Source organism: Battus philenor, unplaced genomic scaffold (genome assembly GCF_028537555.1).
Source record: "Battus philenor isolate CCGP_79_NKW_IND1 unplaced genomic scaffold, ilBatPhil1.0.hap1 SCAF_27, whole genome shotgun sequence".
Classification (NCBI taxonomy): domain Eukaryota; kingdom Metazoa; phylum Arthropoda; class Insecta; order Lepidoptera; family Papilionidae; genus Battus; species Battus philenor.
Window position 1 is genome coordinate 10930527 of NW_027181690.1, and position 22665 is coordinate 10953191.

Consider the following 22665-nt stretch of genomic DNA (forward strand, 5'->3'; position numbering starts at 1 on the left):
TGACGAAACGTCACATAGGTAGTGTGGGACAGAGATAGTGCACTACTAAGCCGAAATTACCTCATTGTCTCTTTCCAAAGGTCGATGTGCAATATTTATCGCCGAGTACTGTACTTTCATAGATTAGAGTATCATTGAAGACATCTCCATAGTATATTAGCGGATACATTTATAGAATATACATTAAAAAATCCAATATCACTAAATAATTACAATTTTATATGTAATAATTACTTACTTAATAAATACAATAAAATACAAATCCTAGTGTCCAATGGTTCGTACAATGTGATCCTTATTTCGTTAAAAATATAGTTCAAAATCGTTTGATAATATTTAACTCTTCGAATCCTCTTTGTGCTTGCCCTCTTGCGTCTGTTCTGGTCTCCTCCCTAACAAATCCCTCTTTACACAACAATTTTCATTCTGAAAAGAAAGATTAAAATAAATTAAATACATTTGTAGAGTAAGGATATCCACCACCAATAAGTATAAAATAATACAAGGATATTTAAGAATAGAAGATAGGATATGTAAGAGTGAGTGAAAGGTCATACGACGATTGGAAGAAGACAAAAGATAAAAAGGAATGCAAAGAAATAATTAAAGAAATATGTAGAGTTTTTGTCAAATAAACAATAGGGGGGTGCGAGATGCCATAAAAACGGGGCCAAAAATTATATTACCTAATATACACACAAATAATCAAGATTTAATGACGTCGATACAAGAAATGATATGGTAAATTTTAATACAATCCTGAGAACAGGACTAACAAATCTTAAATTGTATAAGAAATGCTCCAAAACATTTTGATCTTCGGGTACATTGGAGACATTGCCCGGAAACCTGACGACGACCTCCAAAACCTTAAATGTCACCGGAGAAGTCTTTAGTCATAAATGTTAACTTGCCTTAGCTCACAAGCCACTAGCTTTAGGGAAATAATGCAAGGACATTTCAATATTTTATTACAATCGCATTAAGAACATGGAGGAGAAAAAAATATACGTGTAAACGCATGCTTAGTTCATTATGAGCAATTGACTGCATCTGACATCATCATGTCATCTGATGACCAATGAATGACATAGGCCTTCCCCAAAGATCAACATGATGAATGTCCTTGCGCAGCATCCTACAACTTCCTAGCGGGGAGCTTAACCACGCCAAGTCTACCGCCTCGTGGCCATCACTAGAGAAGCTTTCATTCCCAGCGACAGAAAAGCAGTTCTTCGAGCTACATCAGTGCCCTTGGTTCTTCTACAGATCTCATTTCTGATTCGATCTGAGCATTGTTCTCTACATTGCTCTGTGTGATCTTGAGCCTTCTCATGAGGCCCGTGGTAAATTACCCCGTCTCGGATCCATAATTCATCACCGGCAACACGCATTCCCAACCTTTTCCGTATTACGCCCCACTTAAGCCTTTCTAAAATTCTTACCCCCTCTATGTAATATATAGGACATAATTTTAATATTTTAATATAAATGTATTTTAATAAAAGGATTATACTCGTGTCGAGTTCATTTTCTAATTGCCCCTCTTAACAGTCCAATTTCCCACCTGTGGGGCGTGGGCGCCGCGTTGGGAAACTCTGCATTAGACACAGACCATCATTCGTTTCGGAACATCACATTAACATTCATCATCATTTAGATATTCACTGCTAGGTATAGATTGCCATAAGGCTGGAAGCGGTCTGAATAAAACTTCTTCCGACGACTTTACAAAATCATCTCTCCACCTTGGAAGTCCTAGACCTTGCTTGACAGTCCATGGTCTCCCCTCCAGAACTTAAACTTGCCAATCCACTGAACTATATTGTCTCGACTGGACCATTGTCCATCAGTCGACATACAGGGAACACGTAAAAAATAATGCATGTAAACGCATCTTTACCTCGATATGACGATTAAATAAAATATGGTAAGAGACTCACTCCATCAATATCGCTTGAGTCGTCTGTATCACTTGAGGTGTCGATTTCGTAGTGTCCCAGCCCTGGTAAGATGCCCACGCATTGCATCACACCCACTCCACCACTGACAGTGGTAGGAGACGCTTCCGTTCCACCATTCTGTTGAACCCTACAGAAAACATACTATATTTATTTATTTCTCACAATATTCATTTTTAAATTATCAATTGATGTACTACATGTTACTTGTATGCGGTTTTACTGATATAGACACAGTTTATATATGTATATGTGATCTAGAGAATAAATTATAAAGGTACATACATACATGATAGACTACAGTAATCAAAAAGTAAGTTGAAATTGTCATTTAAAATTTCTGGGTATTATGAAGGCAGGTAATTTTTTCCCTAGGTTGATAGGACTGATAGGATGTCTGTAACACTTGCCAAGCATCTGTTTGTCAAAAGTTGGAATATCATTTGGTTCAATCAGTTTTGTGTCTCGATTGGTCAATGGTTTGTGTATTTACATTTTATTTAAATTTTTAATTTCTAATAATGACTTTCTGTTCAATAAAACTTTTTCTATATCTAATCTTTATTTATGTACAGTACACGACGATAAATATTGCACAATAATTATCAAAAGAAGCACTTACACAATACTTGTTGTAACAGCTCCTAATAGATACCGGACTGTTTGTATTGCGTGCGATAGAAATAACTCTCTACGAAGTCGAAATTTGATCCGATTGTCTCTTTCTAAAGGTCGATGTGCAATATTCATCGCCGGGTACTGTACTTGTTTTTGAACGTAGCCATAACTTACTGTGGATCTCGTCCGTACTATTTGTTTTATCACTGAGTCTTATATAGTATAGAGTGTACTATAGACCCTTTCTACAGAACTCTAGGTATATGTTCCATGGGGGAGACATTTTTCTTCTTTTATCTCCTAAAAAACTAATTAATATGAAAATAAAACATACTCATTAACAATTCCATTCTTTGATGGTGGGGACTGCTTCTCTGAATCCGTCTTCTCCCCTTCCATTTCACTAGCTTTCCTTTTTCTTACTACAACCTGAAAAATGTTTCGCATTAAATACAGGTTTAATAACACTATATGATAGAGTATATCTTGAACTCTATCAAGAAAATTTTATTATTTCTGTATCACGGCACAGATTCCTAAATGTTTTTTCTGTAACTTAAATATTTATCAGGCGTTATTTTGCTGAAGTCCATCCTAAGTAAGAAAAGTACGAATATTTAGCAACTTCTGCACATGCAACGAAGTGCATCGCCCGCCTGCCCGCTGATAAATGCGCATGCGGCAAACAATGCGAATTACACAACTACCACCGTTAAATCACTCAACACGTGTTTCACCCCTTCACGGGGCATCTTCAGGAGTTATGTTACACCGATTAGTGCCAAACACAGAGTCCATGACTCTCACTCTCGACTACCACTACATGTGCGGAAGTGGCTAAATATTGGTCCTTTTCTTACTGTGAATACAGTGTTTCTTATACGTTCGACGCACTTTAACTCTACAACCTATCTGCCACAAGGAAAAGTGTTTTAATTATAAAGGATTGCCACTGTTGACAAACAATTTTCCAAATGGGCAGCAATGTCCTCTGCGTACCAACCCGCCTGCCAAGCATGACAACTACGGTATATCCTTCCATAGATATCTTTGGGGGAGGCCTGTCTTGTAGACGAATTTCATATGAGCTCTTCTCAGGTGTTGTACTAACCAGAAGTATTTGACACAAAAATTATTATTTAAATTTAAAATACATATCAACTGGCAGTTTTATGATAGATAGACGAAGGTCAAAATGATGCACGTAGACTCAGGGTATACCTGATCACTCTGAAGACACCTGGATTATATTTCTTAGGAAATAAGAAAGCCAGATCGTTCCATATTCTATGCAAATCAGAAATTCTTCAAAACACTTGGAGACTTCGAAGGAAACTCCACAGTGTAAGGGTAGTGGATAGACTATCTACTCATATAGAAATGGGGATGGTGGGATAAGGTGAGGTTCCATAGTGCATTCCCCAAAATTAATCCCATTTATATTCGACACACTGGCTACTTACTTAGTGTTCAAGGTGAACAAGTTACTTAGAAACTACCTGAGAACCTACTAGAACTAAAATGAATATAAACTCACCCCTTGCAGCTTGTTCTTCGATGGTTGCGGAGTGGCCTGGGTTCGTGTGGGAGCCAATTGTGCACGGAGTCTGATCAGCTCTTCGCTTTCAGCCAGATTAGAAACTCTCTCCCTGAAATAAAACAAGCTTTCATTTATTTAACTTCCTTATAATCAACCTAAAAGTGATTGCGTGTCTCCAAGAATCTCTATCATTAAAATATTCAAATCCTCATTTGCCAGTGTTGGTTTACTATCTCCACTCTTCCGAAATATTCCTGTACCTCTGGCAGACCACCTTCAACTCTTTGGATTGTCTCACCTCGACGGTCAACTACGGAAACTACCTTGTACCTATGGCTAAATTAGCTGATAAAAAAACTGGGTGTCTTGAATAAGGTCAAATGGTATTATACACCTGGACAGTTGATATCTGTATCAAGCAGAGATCCAGACGTGTGTACTGCTGACACCTTTGAGACGGCTCGGACACCAGCTCTTAAGCTATATGGATGATAATAAATTAATTATGAATCCTTATCCCACTGTCCCCATTTCCCTGTAAGATTAGTAGCAAGTCAACCCACCACCCGTACACTGGAGTTTCCCTGGAGGTATACCAAGCGTTTCTACACATTTCTCATCAGGTCAGAATGAACAGGTACTTATTGAGTCTGGAAGGTGAAGCTTGCAGACACATTGCTTTCCAAGAGGCGAGTTGGTGGTCAAAATGTAACACCTAAATTTCGACTTCAAAAGTTTATATACATATATAAAAGTTCACAATACATCTTAGACCTTCCATTACTTAGTTTTAAATTTAAAATAAAAGTATCTTATTAAATTAATCTTATTATAGCATTCAAGAGTTTCGTTTTTAAATGTGTGACGGTTATTTCATACACTTTCATGATTAATATTACAATGTACATATGAAAAATTGTTAAATTTAATTTAGAAAGAGCAACTGTAGAGTTTCTATCTCTTTTCAACAGATCATGGACATTTCCAGCCAGTGGCAGCTTTAAAAGCGCATGTAAATGACTACTTGAATAAAGATATTTTAAATTTTCAAAAGAAAAAGTTCATATGTAACATGTATCAAGACTTCCAAAGCGCTGACACAACCCTTTTAATAATGCATATTATAACACTAATACATACAGATATAACCTTCACTTTTCTACAGGATGTTCCAGATCAAGTTAAATTTTGAAAGTTCGATGAGAAAAAAATTACTTAGAACTTAAAGTACAACTTAAATGTTTTTATTAGAGCAGTTAAGGATAAATGCACACAGACAGTTAAAGACATTCTAAATTCAAATCAACAAAATTAAAGTCATAAGAAATATCAATAGATATACCTAACCTAAACTCTTGCATCTCCTTCTGCTCTTCCAGTGAAATTTGCTGAGCTGCTTTTGCCTTCGTCCTCTCCACTAAATCCAGGAAACCCACTTCATCATCATCCAGCCCGCGGATCATGTTCTCTGTAATACCATAATAATAAAAAAAACTGTTTTTATTCCCAGCAATTGTTAAATTATTAGCAACATTATTTAAAAAAATAAAAAAGGCGAATATGTTTAAAAAATATATATATTACTAGCTGATCCCGCAAACGTTGTTTTGCAAAAAAAAATAGGGTTTTAATTAACAAAAAAAAATAAGGGTCGATCGTAGAGGGGTGAAAATTTAAGGTTGTATTTATTTTTGTATGCTGTATCATAATAAAATAAAAACCAAAAAAATTGTCTAAAAAATAAAAAAAATAATTTAGGGGTGGACCACCCTTATCACTTAGGGGTATGATAAATAGATAGTAGCCGATTCTCAGATCTACTGAATACGCATATAAAATTTGGTAAAAGTCGGTCAAGCCGTTTAGAAGGAGTTCAAGTTCGAACACCGTGACACGAGAATTTTATATATTAGATTTATTCTTAAAAAACAATTTTATCTTCTTTAACCCTTTTAATGTCGGAAGCCGATATATCAGCTCAGGCTACACTGACGAGAAGTGCCAAAGCCAATATATCGATCCGCGCTTCGCAGCGCTTTACTATTCGCATCGCGGAAGAACTTTATTTCAAAATAAATTGGTAATACGTTATAAATGATCTAATTTCGTTATGAGAGAATTAAAAATATAGGTTTACATTTTAACCCTTTAAGTGCCATGAGGACCGCCGGCTACCTCACGATACCCAACAATAGGTGCCGTGAGGGTCGCCGGCTACCTCACGATACCCAACAATAGGAGCAGTGAGGGCCGCCGGCTACCTCACAATTTTTCATCTGTACATCTAAGGAATATTATTTTTTTCCGAATACTCTGTTGCCTTTAAGTGCCATGAAGGTCGCCGGCGGTCTCAGTACATAATGATATACATAATTCATAGGATGTAAAGATCCCAAATTTTCACATAAGGAAAGCCTACACTTGATATTTCCATTTGGCACCTGGGGAAGTCATGGCCAAAACAGCTTGGCAGTTAGAAGGTTAACTCTGTGGAAGACAACCGAATATGGAGGTACCGAAATCTAACGAACACTGAATCACCGATCACCGGCACCGAATCTAATAAACACCGATGGTTGTCGCTCCAGCGACATACAAGCTGCGGCGCCATTTACTGTAGCCTTGGGCTCTTATCGAACCTTTTCCAGATATACTTCATAATAATTAGTCCATATAAAATTATGATGAAAAGATGACTATTTGTATACACAAATATTTTGTGTAAGACAGAACTCAACTTTACTATTTTTATGAATATTTATACCATTTCTATTTACATGAATTTTAATGCGTAGAGAAAAACTAGTCAATGTTTTGTTCTCTACTTCATCCAAAGTACATTGCTTTTTGAACCATGAAAATATTGTTTCTTCTTAGGTTTTTATGCGCATTTTTCCAAACCCTAGTAAAAGAATGAAACTTGACCGACTATTCATGTGTAGGCACATCTTTTTCGCCCAGCACTAAAAGGGTTAAAGTAATCCCCATCCGAAAACACACTTTTGCCTTTTCCGGCATAGCCTTCAAGACATTCAATCAGTTTTTCATTACACAACCACATCAAAACAGCATCCCAGCATATTGAATTTGCCGAATAACCAGATGTCGCATGGACCCAAATCAGGTGAATATGGTGGTTGTAGAACAATACCAGTCAAGTTTTTGGCAAAAGAAAGTTGCGAATAATCAATACAGTATGACATCAACCAATTGAGACACATAACATTCTTCAAAATGGTAATGGTGCCAAATAACATTCCAACTTTTGACTTCCAGACAGTTGAAGTCCAGTCTTATTAAGGCAGGCAGGTTCACAATTGCAGTGTTGTATTATAGTACACACAGGATACTGGTGCCCATCCTCTCAAAACTTATTTGTTAGCATTGGCAATTTTATATGATTAATGTATAGTGTGAATTATATAAGATTGTATATATGATAGCAATCTCAGTCCTCTGGTACCCCAGTGGTAGTCTTCTACATTCTATTAATTTATTATTTATAACTTTACAAATAATTGTTGAACAACTTTGCAATAGCAACAATACCATTAAACAATATAACAACATCTTCTTATTACCGAAAAATCAACAATTTAACACTTCATACTTCTTTTATTATAATTGAACCTTAAATTATTAAAAATTAGTCTCTACAATGAGTCTTACTCAATTTATGGGCTTCCTCATATTCAGCTTCCTTCTTCATTCTTTGCTCCTCCAAGCGGTGGTACAGGGGCCTTGTATCATAAGGTTCTTCAGGCGCATCTAAAATTAATATATTTTTCTTCTATAACTAAACTACACACATACTGTTTATCTATTATAATATATCCCAAAATTATACTAAAATTAATTTACTAACATTAAAAAAGTCTTTGATGTAGTTATACACAGGATTCCTTTTTAGATTGAATACAATATAAAATGATATGTAGTTAAATGAAAATAACGAACAGAGCACAGAGAATGGTCAAATTTAAGTAGCAGTTGGCAGGTAACATAACACAAAGAGCAGATGATTATGAAAATGGTTTAAAAAACGATACTAGAATGATAATATCATAAGAAAGTGTTTTTAAAATTGAGATTAACATCAATTAAAGTTAATTATTGTTTACTATCTGTCCCTGTAAACTTTGTAGTGCCAAAAAATATTTGCCTGCAGTATTCCAATATAAAAAAAATATACATTTCAGTATCAATACATTATAAAGGACAATTATAAATTGGTGTAACTTTTTTGCTGTCAAATGATATTTAAATTCACTCCTTTAAAGTTTTAAATTTTCGTGTCCTCTTCTCCATTTCGACATTTACACTGATTATCATTACAAGCACTGTATCCATCAAAATGGAAAACATTCTTAAATATATGTTTGACATTACTTAATCTTAAATGCATTACATTTACAAATAAATAATAAAATCATTAATTTGTTGTAAATGTAATAGATAATTGAATTATTTATTTTTTAGCGAAAGCTGGATACAATTATAAAATAGAAGATACAAAAATGGAATGCAAATTATAAATTGTAATAGTTACAGCTTTACAACAGTTTTTATTTTCTTACACTTAATTAGTCGTAAATGTATTAATAAAATGTTATCCAAAATCAATAACAAATCAACAAAAAATCAATATTCAATATTGATTAAATGACAAACCATCGAAAATCCGAGAAAAATCTCGTGTAATTTTAAATTAAAATATTCTATTTAATAAACACGATAGATAAGAATGAGGTATTACATGTTACTAGATTGGGAAGCTAGAATATAATAAGTTCATAACACATGAAGGTAATGATTGAAAAAAAAAACGCAAAATATTTTACCTGCAGGTTGATCTTCAGTCCTTACTTTTTCCCATTCCTCTTGACGTCTTCGCCTTGCCTCTAATATTTCGGTTTCCGTTATAAACCCTGAACTCATCGTGTTTTACACAAATAATAATACCAACTCAAAAACTGATAAACCGAAAAATCACAAATAAGCTCAAGAAGTATATAACCCTACTGACGTTACAAACTTCAAATAACCAAATCAAACATGGTACCCTGACATTATACCAACGAACACCTCGTTGACAGATAGCGGCCGACAGATCCTAAAATATGGTTGCACAGACTTATTAAGACCCGGGGCCACTCGAGCAAATCATGAACTGATGGCGGGCGGGCCGCCAGAAGTAAAGGTAATTAAATTTTTTTGCTTTTATTCTGGAACGGGATTTAATATTTTTCGAATGTATGAGAGTATTATTTTTGCTGTCGGCGGGCCACCAGTATTCGATCGGCGGCCACGTCCGGCCCGCGGGCCACGGTCTGTACATCCATGTCCTAAAACGAAATGGCATTCAGCCTAAAGACGAAAGATCAACACGCAGCCAAATAAAAACCACTGGCTAATAAAATTTAAAGAAATTAATCTTAAGTATCTTAAGAATTACAATATTTCATTAAATAACGAATAAAAATAGTTCTTACCTGATAACCGTTTATTCAATTAATTTCGATGAAAAGGCTAACCTACTTGTGGTATGTCGGCAAAATATCACTAAAATTAAAACGATAGACACAAACATGTCTATTGTCTTAATTTCTGTGGTCCATATATTTATCGATATTATCTTTGATCATAATCAAAGATACTCATGTAAATCTTGCCCTCGTCGTTTCAACCTTCAATCATCTAGCTTGACCAGTTGGCGATCGCAGTGTGGAATTATGATATGCACAGGACTCTGCTGCCTATCCTCCGAAGACTTGTTAGTGAGCAGTGTCAATCATTGCATCTCGGGAATTAAACTTGAGACCTATGTTTGCAAGTTTTAATCCACTAGGCTACTACTCATAAATCTTGTACTTACAGACTATCGAAATGTCTAACAAGTGATTACTTATTTTTATTATTTAAAATGGATTAATAATAAATTGAAAAAAAAGTTTAGTATAAAGTTAAAGTTTCTATAAGTATACAAATAAAAATCATTTTTTTTTACATTATAAAAAATTAAACATAATTATGATCATAAGAAAAGAAGTAGCTTGTATTTAATAAATACATAGTCTTTCACTTTGTAAGCATTTACATTACATTTTAAAGAGTTTACGAAGATAGCAAAGTAAATGATGGACGGATGATTTTAAAATACATCATAATATATGCTATAAGTCGTAAAATAAACAACAATTTATATTATAACTTATCATTATATATCAGTTTTCGGATAAAATTCTGCTTTTAATTCAAATTGAAATAAACATGTCCAACATGTGGTAATGACTTTCTACTTGTTAAAGCGATCCCTGTAAACGAGTCGCCAATTTTGAAAAACTCTGTTACTTCATGAATTTTACATGAAATTATCTTTCTAATGCACTTTCTGCATTAAAATTGACCTAATTCAGTAAACACAATTACGATACACAATGTCGGAGTCAGAAAATGTGGATAAAATCACCGAATCATCCGAAAGTGATTACGTAGAAGATGGACAAAATAAATTGATAATTAAGTGTAAATTTTGCGGTTCAAAAATTTTAGAAAAGAAATCGGCTAAATATGTAAAGCAGGAGGTAAATTTTTAACATTCATGTATTTTAAAATAATAACTTTCTATATAACCTTACACTCATGACTTATACGTATGTATAAAATTTGGTACATTATTTCAGATTTTAATAAATTCTAACATTAAAATGTCTGCGGGGACAATAAACAGTAATTAACTTCAATATTTTTGAATTTTTAAAAACGATTTTTCGTACTTTATTACCATTATCTTATTTATTATTTGCGAAAGCTATAGATGTTTGGAAAGCCTGTACCTTACTTTTACATCTATTATCAATCACCTGTATTAAATTTACAGAAAGACCTTCCGCTGATGCAACAGGAAAAGGGAAAAGAAGGAGAGATCCAAAGTGAGAAAACGAGTCAGTTTTACCATGTTGAAAATATGTACACTTTTGAAAACATTGGTTTCACTCACACTGTTGCTAATCACAAATATCTTAGCTGTGCGGACTGCGACGCCGGTCCTGTTGGATATTACGACATGGACACCAAGCACAGCTATGTAGCACTGTCCAGGGTGGAGCATTGTTAATACCTCTCTATTTTAACTTATATTATCACAGGACTCATTGCAAGACACTTGGTGTTATTACAGCAGCAAAAGAGTGTAGACATACCCTATCACACAAGAGATATCATCCACACATGTTATATTCTTCATCTTAAAGAGAAGAAAGGGTTTTGAATTATTTCTATCAACTGAAAACACAGAAATGAGGAGATCCGCAGTTTTAAGTGGGCAGTTGGTTACACGGAACAGATGCTTTAAGGTTCAGGAGTGATGATTACAAACCTGCAAGCATAGCTTCCTGATATACTGGATGCAGATCTTATGCTCCAGTAAATGCCTTGGAATTGAAGCCAGTTGCACATAGATACCAGTGCAGTCAAAACTAATATCATTGTCAGCCTTTTCATTATCTTCATTTAAGTTTTGATGTCCACTGCTGAATATGGGTCATCAATGTTTTCTAACGACTTTGCATATGCAACCTGGCACTTGGTAATAAAATATATTTGCTTTGATAAAATACATTTGATTTCAAATTTTTACATTTATATCAATAAATACATAATATACATTTCATATCTCAAAGCATGTACTCAATAAAAGGAAAAAAAAATATTTTAAAATCAATGCATTTGTTACTTAATATATAGGTAATATAGCACAATGTAATTTATCTTTTAATTTATATTTTAAAGTTAGTGAATGGATAAGAAATTATGGAAGCGGCTTCAATGAATTAATAGGAGATAAAACAACATCGAAATATATTTTGGAAATCTGCCTGTGCATATACAATGAAGAAGAATCAAATATTTATACTTTGGAATCGGTTCTTCTGAGGACTCGATGTTGGTTTGTTATATGTGGACTGGTTTCTGCAACCAAGCGTCACTGCAATCATTGCATCTCGGTTAGCCTTACTTAAGCCAACCCAACTGATGAAATCATAGCCGACCTTTAATGATACCAGCGATTTTAGAGAAGCTTGTTGGTGATCTAAAATGGGTAGTCTTGTATGGTGCTACCTAAGTACTGAAGTAGTACATGGGCAGCAGTCTTGTCCCTATCCAGGCATGCTTTGCACAGAGGACTGACTAAATACACCATGATCAGTTAAAATTGTTGTTGCGAAGGCCTGAGCAAGGTATTGATGTCTGTTTATTTCAAACCATGTTTTTACCATGGCTGATTGATGACAAGTCATGACTCCCAATAGTATACCATGTAATTTCTAAGAAGAGAGGTTTATATTTATATGGGGTTGGCATGTTTTTTAAAGATAAAAACCCTCTTAAATTTCAACCTTCATATAATATTTTCGATTTTCGATTCGGAACATTTATTTTATGGAGAAGAACTTTGCGAGAAAGTCAATAGTTTATTTTTAATTTCACAAATTCTTCTTTGATTAGTCTATCTTCAACATAGGCTTTCAATTTTGTTATTCAAATATGTAGAATTTTTCAGGAATTTTATTACATTAACTTATATCTATTCAAAAATGTATTAGTGTGAATTTAACATAGAAAAGCGACATTACTTTTCGGTTCCTCTAATATATGCTTTCTTAATACATTTATGATTATAAGTAGCAAAATAATTTATTTTTAATTTTGAGTTATTTGAATAATGTAATAAGAGAACATATTGATTGAAATGTAATATTTATTATTATATTTCTACTAATTACATAGACACAAAAGGATTTTTTTTACGTGATTTTGAAAAAAGGCCCTTCAACAAGAAAAATAAATATACTTTTTTACGTTTGGTTTTCGTTTTTACACAAATCTCAAAAAAATACAGTAACAAAATAAAATCGGAGGAATACTGTTTACCATGAAAAAAAAAAAGAGTTGGGTGTAAATACTTAAATTGAACTTTTTTTTGTCGATATATTTAATATTTAAAATTGTTATGATTTAATATGTAGCTGCCACTTAAACCTTCATATTTTATTGGTCGCTTTCTAACGACAAAATGTAATAGTAGAGATCTATAGGAGTAGGTTATATATAGTGAATAAAATACTGTTTGAGTTGAACCAAAAGACTATACCAGATGGAATACTTATGCGGTACTTGGCGATAAATATTGCACATCGAAATATGGAAAGAGACAATCGGCTAATTTCGGCTTCGTAGAGCGTTATCTCTATCACACGAAATACAACAGACAAAACGTCACATAGGTAGTGTGTGACAGAGATGGTGCTCTACGAAGACGAAATTAGCCGATTGTCTCTTTCCAAAAGTCGATGTGGAATATTTATCGCCGGGTATTGTATGTACAAGTAGCTGATAAAATATGGAGTCTCAAGTGGCAGTTCTCAATTGTAAATTTTCAAATTTGCTCACATATTCATTCCAATACTGTCACATACGAATAATGTCGAAAATTAAATATATTAATGTAGTTTTCAATGTATATAAAGTTATATTTTTTATTTATTTTAACTAATTTCAATTGTATGTTTAAACGTAAATATATTCTTGTAAATATTGTTAAAAATAATATTTTATATTTGCTTTTTAATTGTGAAATGTGGTATTAAATGAATGCTTTTTGTAAAATTGTTTTTTTTTTATTTCTGTCCATATTGCCTTCAAACCAGTATTTTTCTTAGCATTTCTAAAATTTTTTGTTTAGGAAAAACAGCAACTTTTTCGGGTAATTTTTCATTAGTTTTCCTCGATATGAGTGGCTAAATTAGAAATTTTTATTAAATTTTAATGAAAAAAATTACTAAAAAAAGATAAAATGCGAGACAATCTGCGAAAAAAAATATGCGGTTTATGTTTTTATGCAGTGTCAGTAAAAGACTTTTTTTTAATCAAAATTTCTAAAATGTTTACAGCATCGGTATCTTAATTTATAACTATCTATAAGATGATAAGTCATGAAATAAAATGTCGCCTAAAAATAAATAATAAAAATTAATGTAAATAAATTTTGAAAAGCGTCTTTAAAATTTCATTTTAAAATATTAAGCAACAATTTTCTTAGTTTATTTATTATAAATAAATATAAGTGTATGTTAGTAATTTTTAGTAATTAAAATTATATAATTCATTATTTTGTTTTGTTTTGTCATCGGTTTCCGTGGTGTAGCGGTTATCACATCTGCCTAACACGCAGAAGGTCCCCGGTTCGATCCCGGGCGGAAACATATTTTTGTTAATTATGGATTTTAATTTCTTATATCTTTATTCCTATTTTATCTAAAACTCTTAACAAAATTTATGTTTAGTACATTTTCATATTTATTAATTTACGTTCATTTTCGTCACTATTGTTACAAAATAAAATCATAGATGGCGCTATTATCAAACGTATGAGAATATGTCTAAAACTTGTCCTGTGTGTATTTTTATTACAAATATAACACAAATAATTATTTTAATGAAACTTAGTTTCTTAGTTCTCTGGATTCAATGTATTGGCGTAGTGTTCACTGCGTTGTTTTTTTTTAATTTTTACGGCACGCTTTTTTGGGGAACCTCCGTTCCTCCTGTGTGAGACAGATACGTTATATATTCGAGTATATAATTTTTGAATAAAAAATTTTATTTCTCATTCTCCTTCTTTTTTCACAAATTCTTTCGTACTTTCCTTTAGTCCTTGACAATATCTATCTTTTCATCGCTTATATATCAACTGCCTTTCACCGCCTTCCTCCCTTATCTTCGCTCTTAGAACACATTTTGAATAACAGAACATATTTTGATACCACAGTGTTGATTTATTTAATTTGATTACATTTATTTCTACATTTTTTAAAATTCATATTTTTACAATTTTAAGGTATACACCATATTTTATTTTTATTTTTCTTTCTAACGATATTTACTACTTTACCTAATTTACTTGCTTTAGTGTCTTGCCCGACTTCTATACTCTAATTAGGTCGTGTTTTTATTTAATGCATACTGCATTATCAAAAATTGATAGACTTAAAATTATATTCTTTGTATAATCTGATAGTTAATTTTATACGGAACAATGTTTGAAAGAAAGCTTTGATTATAATATTTATATTCTAGTTTGTACTTTACCTAGCTTATTCAGAGAAAAAAAATAGATAACTTTGTCTATCTGCCCTTTTAGTTAAAAATTATGGTAAAAATTTAAAATGTGTATTGGAACTTATAGATTGCAAATTTAAAAAACCCTGGCGGTGATATAAAGACGCAAGAAGTATATAAACTTGAGAAATTTGCATCATAATTGATAGATATTTTCTTAATAAATTATTGACAAAATTATAACAGCAGATAAAGTAGATCATAGCGGTATCTCTCTATCAGGCATCACTACGCGATCTTCCCTTGCGCGTTGCTGTTTTAGATAACCCGTCCTGGAGTATGCGTAGTCCATGCTACCCTCGAAACCCTCGTGGTGCTATCATGATGGGTCGCGACCACATCGATCCACCATCCGCCTCAGAGTTGCTGAAGCAAGTGGAAATTTAGGGACCCCACCCCAAACACTCGCGATTCCAAAGGCCCCGTTTATGGTACGGGAACATCATTTGGACGGCCGTTGAAAGGCACATCTCTGATGATCTCTGCGCTGATGGCGTCTCCGAGTGGCATCTGTCTTCTGCCGATACCGTTCGGCTGCCTTCTTCTGGACCATGACGAACTCACAGGAGGCCAGTTCTACATCCAGTGTCTCGATTATAAGTTATATATATATATATATAGGGTTGTGAGACAGAGTTGTAGTAGAAATCACCAGAGGCAGCATCGCTGGTCTCTTGAGGGACGATGGAACTCGTCTTCTTTTTGCAATTTTGTAAAAATGGTAATAAATAAAATATAATTTAGGTCGGACAGATAGATACAGACAATAAATAAACTGTGATAAGAAAATAGAATAAAATTTTAATTATAAATAAAAATAATAATATATTTTACACATGCAACTAATCACCTGTATATAATATTACCAGACCACTTAGATGTTTCGTCGATCGAAAGTATCCACTTATATATCCTTGCTAAATAACAATTTAGTCGATTGCGAGTGATTGCCTTCGCGTTATCGGTATCCATCTTGTCATGTCGATGTATCCTAATACGATTTGTTGCTTAATGTTTTTCTTTTACGCAAAACATTCACCGTTACTATTGTGTTTAACAATGAAATGTTAACAAAAGATTTTGTATCACGACTGGATATGCTTGTTATTATATCTTGACAATCAATTTGCGACATTGCATGGCAATTTTATTTGCCAATTCATCTATGTGCTGTTACTTTCAGCGACTTTAACTGTCGTAGACGATCGCATTGTTTGCCGCATACATATTTATCAGCGGGCTGGCGGGCGGTGCACTTTGTTGCACGACTACCGATGCATGTGCGGAAGTGGCTAAATATTGGTCCTTTTCTTACTTGTCGTAGACACATCCAGTGGAAGGTGATATCATTTATAATCATGTAAACACAAAGATTCTTTGACAATTTATTTTAACATGGACTTGATAGATATGAGATGTCATAGAAATATCTGCTAATTCGATAAGTGAAATCTTAGATATGCTATATTTGATCTTGTTATATTATAGGCACTCCACCAGGAGTGACTGGATGCAGGAAGTGTGAGATCAGACATCCTGGCAACCTTTGAATGACGCCTATGCCTTCCAGTAACTATCAATCCGCAAATATAATGATATGAATAATATCTTGAATTAAATATAGCCCTAATTGTATTAAAGTACTGTTTAATGTATATCATATATACATTAAACATTTTTATTTGTTTCAATTAATTTTAATTGTAAATTTAAATGCAAATATAAATACATTTAAAAAACTTTTAAGTTAAACGGTTTTTTGATACCCATATTGTGGTGGTTGTGGAAAAATATGTACCTAGTCCGCCATATTGGAACGGCGTCCATCTTGAATTTTAAATTTTTACATAATCATCGTGTTTTATTAGTGTAGCCCTTTCATTTGATACCCATATTGAGGGGGTTAAGGAAAAATATGTAATCCGCCATTTTATATCGGCGGCCATCTTAGATGTATAAAGTTATTGATTTTATTATATTGTATTGTCATCTAAATTAAATGTGTGTACCAAATTTCAGATCGATCTGACAACGGGAAGGTGTTTAAATTTCAATTTCTAATTTTGACCCAAATAAACAAATTCCGTACGGGTCGAACTAATTAAAACCGTTTAATTACATCATTGTGAATATTATTAAATACATTCGAAATATAGTTATATTTATTTATTTGGACATTTATATAGTTGAATCTTCAATAATTTTAACAATGAGCAGTAAGATACCACCGCTCTCGGAACACTGGTCCGCTAAAAGCCGGCAGAAAGTCAACAACTGCTCTTTCTAAATGAATTTCAACAATATTTGTTGTATATATTATAATATCAACTATGTAACGTCGAAACAGATACCATTTAAATATATAGCTTGCTTTGATATATCTTTGAAAACCATATCCATGCGATATATATATATATATATATATATATATATATATATATATATATATATATATATATATGTATATAAGTATATATGTAAGTTGGTTCTTTCATTCAATCAGCGACGTAGCTCGAAAGATTACTTGTCTGAAATGGCAGTGGCGGTCTTTAAGAGAAGCTTATGCCCAGCAGTGGGCGTCCATTGGCTGAAAATATGAAGAAGATATATACATCTAAATATAGATAATATACTATTTCATATATGATTTTTAATTGTGTAATTATGTAGAATTAAACTAACGCTTATAGTTAAATTGATTCTTTAACTTTTTTATCTACGTTTCCTAATTTTTTTATTTTTAAAATCCACTGCCAATGTGACATTTGATTTCATGGCTTCAAGGTGACAGGAAGCAGGGGTTGCCAGGCCTAAAATCTCGTTCAGGTATCGAATCTCAAAATTCAAGTAGTAATTTATATGCGCTTTTAAATCGTCGATTATTTTAAAATTATATATAGTAAGCTACCATCTGTTTAACACGTTCACTGCGGGCCCAATTTTGAAGAACTTTCAGCTCGGCTGAGGTCGAATCAGCCTCAAGCTGAACTTCCTAGTAGTGCGGTTGAGGCCTTTTCTGCCTCATGTTCATCAATATTTTTTTACAATATTGAGTCAATGCTTCGCAGACATAAAGAAAGTTATATTTGTCTTTGTCATACCTCATACGGTTGAGTGTAAACAGCCGCCGCACTAGAGAGAAAACACGAGTTTTACGCGCCGCACCAGTGCAAAGTCTACCATGAGGCTGAATCGACCTCAAGCCGCAGTGAACGTGTTAAAATAACAGTGGATGTCTATTGCTAATGATATTGTGAATATTCAGGTAAAGGTTTTATTGAAGTTTTTTTTTATTTTTGAACATGGCTGTCATGAAATAGTTTCATGAAAGCGCCGCCGCAATTCGTAACTTGTTTAGTCGTGACATTATGTCGGTACAGTTTTGCAACTGTAACCTTATCACTCGCACCGTGCAGATGCACGGCGGAGATTTTATTGCACAACACATGCAACGCCTCACTCAACCACGTCTGTTGTCGGATGTTGCTGAAATATCTCTACTATTACATCGATAAAGCACTAAAAGATTCTCCACAGGCCTATCGCGTTCTTTATCAATTTAATTCAAACTCAAGGATCAAAAATCCTTCCTGCATCTGTGATCCGTATGTAGACCTAATCATGGTGCACCTGGTAATCAGCTGTCCCTTTCTTGGCGTGGTAAGATCAGAATACCAGTTCCGGATAACAGAGAGAATAGAAGAGAATATCGTCTGAGCAAAGAGTAGTATCGTATAATAAAAAAGAGATAAATAATACTTGTGATTTTAAAAATATAAATTTAATGCGATATAGATAGTAAAGTATGAAAAGCAATGAAAGATATGCTGGAAAGATGAGTTTGGAAATTAATTAAAATAATTAAATTTTTTTAATGTGAATAAAGACCCTGTCCAACCACGAAAGGATTTGAAAGAGAGGTCCCAAAATTGAACCATAAAAAATTGATATAGAGAAATGAATTAGTTTTAAAATAGAGCTGTTTAACACTCTCCAGTTTACTGCAAGCCTTTCGTATACACTGAAAATCAAGTGAATATTTTCAGTATTTACTTAGGATTATTAAATAAATGTTTCATTATCACAATCCTTATATTAGCAGATATACAACCAATATTTATTGGAATCAGGCGTTACCTTGCGGAAGTCCATTCTAAGTAAGAAAAGGACCAAAATTTAGCCACTTCCGTACATGCAGTGGTAGTCATATATATATATACATATATATACACGTGCTAACTCACTGCCTATGTTGACCTAGGATTATTTATCCGTTAGTTCATTTGTTTTTCTTTCTCTATTTCTTATATGGAACTAACAATCAAAATACTTTAATAACTAGTGAATTATTTATTTATAAAATATCTTATTGATTATGCATTTTAAACCGGACAAAGTCAATATATATATATATATAAAGTCATATATAAGTAGTATATATATATATGACTTCATTTGAACTACTTGATAAAGTGTACATGTATAAATCTTTATTGTTGTTAAATTTAAAAAAAAGTGTTGTTGTGGAGTTTCTTCCTGCTTCTTCTCCACAACTATAACACCTTGCGAAGCAGAGTAGAGTCACAAATAAAAATAATAAAAAAATAGATAATAAGTTTGCTATCAATAAAAGTTCCAATGTAGAATAAAATAACTTTATCTTTATATTTAATCTTCTTTAGAAATAAAAGAATTAGCCATAACACTATATAATGAAAGTGTAGACATTAAAACAGATAATAAATGTTCATATTTTTATATAGTTATATACGCTGTGTATTTTCTAAGCGTTGTGCGTTAAGATAAGAGGTTTTTATTCCTTTTTTACGTTCTCTACGAAGCAATAAAATTAACTTGATATATTCTTCCGTTAATTAAAATTAATTATATGATCTGTGTGTTCCGTATATACACGCTATGTATATTTATGACCGGAAAACGCAACATAGAACTGATAAGTTATTTTTAAGTTAATTAAGTTTGTCGTAGGCTTTTCTTCGACTTAGCTTTTGCGATTCTCGTAGCTTTAACTTTAAGGATGCTATTACAGCATAGTTCAGTTTGATTCTAGTTTATATCTAATTGGATAACACATAGTTGAATAATAATAAGGAAATTAGTACAGTATGTTGTCTTATCACAAGAGGCGATTTCTTTCTGACAACCATAGTATGGAAACAGTAGAGAGATAAATAACGGTTAGTTAACGTACATATTTACAAACATACATACGTATATTGCATATATTGATTCATATATACGGTATAATACATAATTGTAAATACAATAACAAATAAATACATCAAATTGATTTAGATCGCACTTGTCACATAAAGAAAGAGAAAGAAAAAAATAATAATTAATACCTAAATAATGATAGGTTTAGTAAATATTTCTTAACCATTTAATTCAAAATAGGCAGTGATTTAGCACGTCTTATATTCAGCCGTAAATCATTTCAATAGAACGGCCTGTGTGATAAAAGAATTGGTCCTGAAAAAAGAAGAATGCGCAGGCATTTTTAAATTCCCACTAGTGGTCGTCACTCTAGAACCTTTCGGTTCCAGCGGTCTACGGCTGCACGAGCAAAATTCCCTAAAAACTGTCACTTAAGATGTACAATACGGTCTAAGTCGGTGCCCTTTATTCTTCTGGGGGTCTTCTCATTTCTTCTTTCAGCGAACTTCCGCGTCTATCCTTCTCCATTGCTCTCTGGGTGATCTTGAATCATTAGAAGGTCTATCGATATGTCGATTAAAAAAAAGTAAATACTCGTATGTACAAATTGTGCCGTTAACAGGCTGTTGTTGGTAAGTGAAAGAAAACAGCAACTCGGCAAGAGAAGAAAAATCTATTTAAATCAAAAGGGTAGTGGGCAGAAGGCCTGGTCTAATTTTACATCGCAGCTCTGTACTCCCCTGATGGTGGTGGTAGCCAGCCGCACGATCTCCCAGGACTGGTTAGGCGGCAGCAAGTCGAGAGCAGGGAGCGCCGGTAGCTCACAGGATGTGTTCGTTCCGGTGCAAGGTGATATAAATTCAACCTCAACGATAGTAGGTTATATTTAGTATAAAACTCGCACCTGTGAATAAATGTCACAGTTATGATATATATATATAAATATATGTACAATTTGCTCCGATGACAATAAACCCAAAATGGCTTGCAATGAAGGAAGGGAAGAAGCGTAAAGCAGTTGATGTGATTGTTTACTGTCAGAACGGAGTTACAAAATGTAAAGCATGTAAAACAAAAATAGGATTTTTAAGAAAAAGATAAGTAAGAAAAAGACCAATATTTAGCCACTTCCGCACATGCAGTGGTAGTCGTGCAATAAAGTGTACCGCCCGCCTGCCCGCTGATAAATGCGCATGCGGCAAACAATGCGAATCACACAACCTCCACCGCCAAATCACTCAACACGTGTTTCACCCCTCCACGGGGCATTTTCGGGAGTTATGTTACACCGATTAGTGCCAAACGCAGAGTTTTAGAATTAGCGGTGGCATGTTCGGAAGTGGCTAAATATTGGTCCTTTTCTTACTTAGTATGGATTTCCGCAAGGTAACGCCTGATTCTATTAAAGATTTATGAGATGTTTCTCGTGTTTATATTGTTTTAGTAAACATTTTAACTAAGAGTTATGGGAATGTGCAACGTTATAAAATAAAAATATTTATAAATAATTAAAACTCTATACGGAACCCTAAAAGTTTTACGATTATGTTAATGAAACTGTTCATATGATTTTATTTAATGACCGCTTAAAGTTTGCGGTATATCTCGTTAATTTAGTTATGTGCGCTTATATAATTAAATTGCTGTTAGAGACATCACTATTTTATAAATCAAAATCAAAATGTTCTTTATTCGAATAGACTGTTACAATCAGTTTCGAATTGTAAATCAACATGTCGACATTGTTGTCCCTTTTTTAAACGGTTTTATTTAGTTCGACCCGTACGGAATTTATTAAGATCAAAATTAGAAATTGAAATTTAAGCACCTTCCCGTTGTCAGATTGATCTGAAATTTGGTGCACACGTTTAATTTAGATGACAATACAATATAATAAAATCAATAACTATAAATAAAAATTTTCAGACGAGTACCATGTTTCGATTTCCCGGGAACTGTTATATACGATATATAAATTTATATACGGAATTAATTCTACAATCAATCTGATCCAAAACCAATCGTTGAAAGAGCCGCAAGTGTTGCGGGCGCCGCAGGTTGGTGACCCCTGGACTAGAGTAACTCAGGTACAAAAAATACATTTAAAAAACCTTTAAGTTAAACAGTTTTTTGATACCCATATTGTGGTGGTTGTGGAAAAATATTTACCTAGTCCGCCATATTGGA

General features: G+C 33.3%; 2 protein-coding genes and 1 non-coding gene across 3 annotated transcripts; 2 read left to right on the top strand and 1 right to left on the bottom strand.

Moving 5' to 3' along the window:
- Nucleotides 1-96: 96 nt before the first annotated feature.
- LOC137925522 (PSME3-interacting protein) lies at nucleotides 97-9197 on the bottom strand. The gene is made up of 7 exons (XM_068768979.1): nucleotides 8961-9197; nucleotides 7789-7887; nucleotides 5467-5587; nucleotides 4117-4228; nucleotides 2914-3008; nucleotides 1944-2091; nucleotides 97-426 (listed from the first exon to the last, which is right to left on the bottom strand). The coding sequence occupies exons 1-7, from the start codon at nucleotides 9055-9057 to the stop codon at nucleotides 337-339; spliced, it is 762 nt and encodes a 253-aa protein (XP_068625080.1). The 5' UTR covers nucleotides 9058-9197; the 3' UTR covers nucleotides 97-336.
- Nucleotides 9198-10426: 1229 nt separating this feature from the next.
- strat (RAB interacting factor STRAT) lies at nucleotides 10427-11237 on the top strand. Its single transcript, XM_068769052.1, has 2 exons — nucleotides 10427-10703; nucleotides 11000-11237. The coding sequence occupies exons 1-2, from the start codon at nucleotides 10557-10559 to the stop codon at nucleotides 11234-11236; spliced, it is 384 nt and encodes a 127-aa protein (XP_068625153.1). The 5' UTR covers nucleotides 10427-10556; the 3' UTR covers nucleotide 11237.
- Nucleotides 11238-14311: 3074 nt separating this feature from the next.
- On the top strand, nucleotides 14312-14384 carry TRNAV-AAC (transfer RNA valine (anticodon AAC)). Its single transcript has one exon. It is a non-coding gene; the product is annotated as a tRNA-Val (tRNA).
- Nucleotides 14385-22665: the final 8281 nt, after the last annotated feature.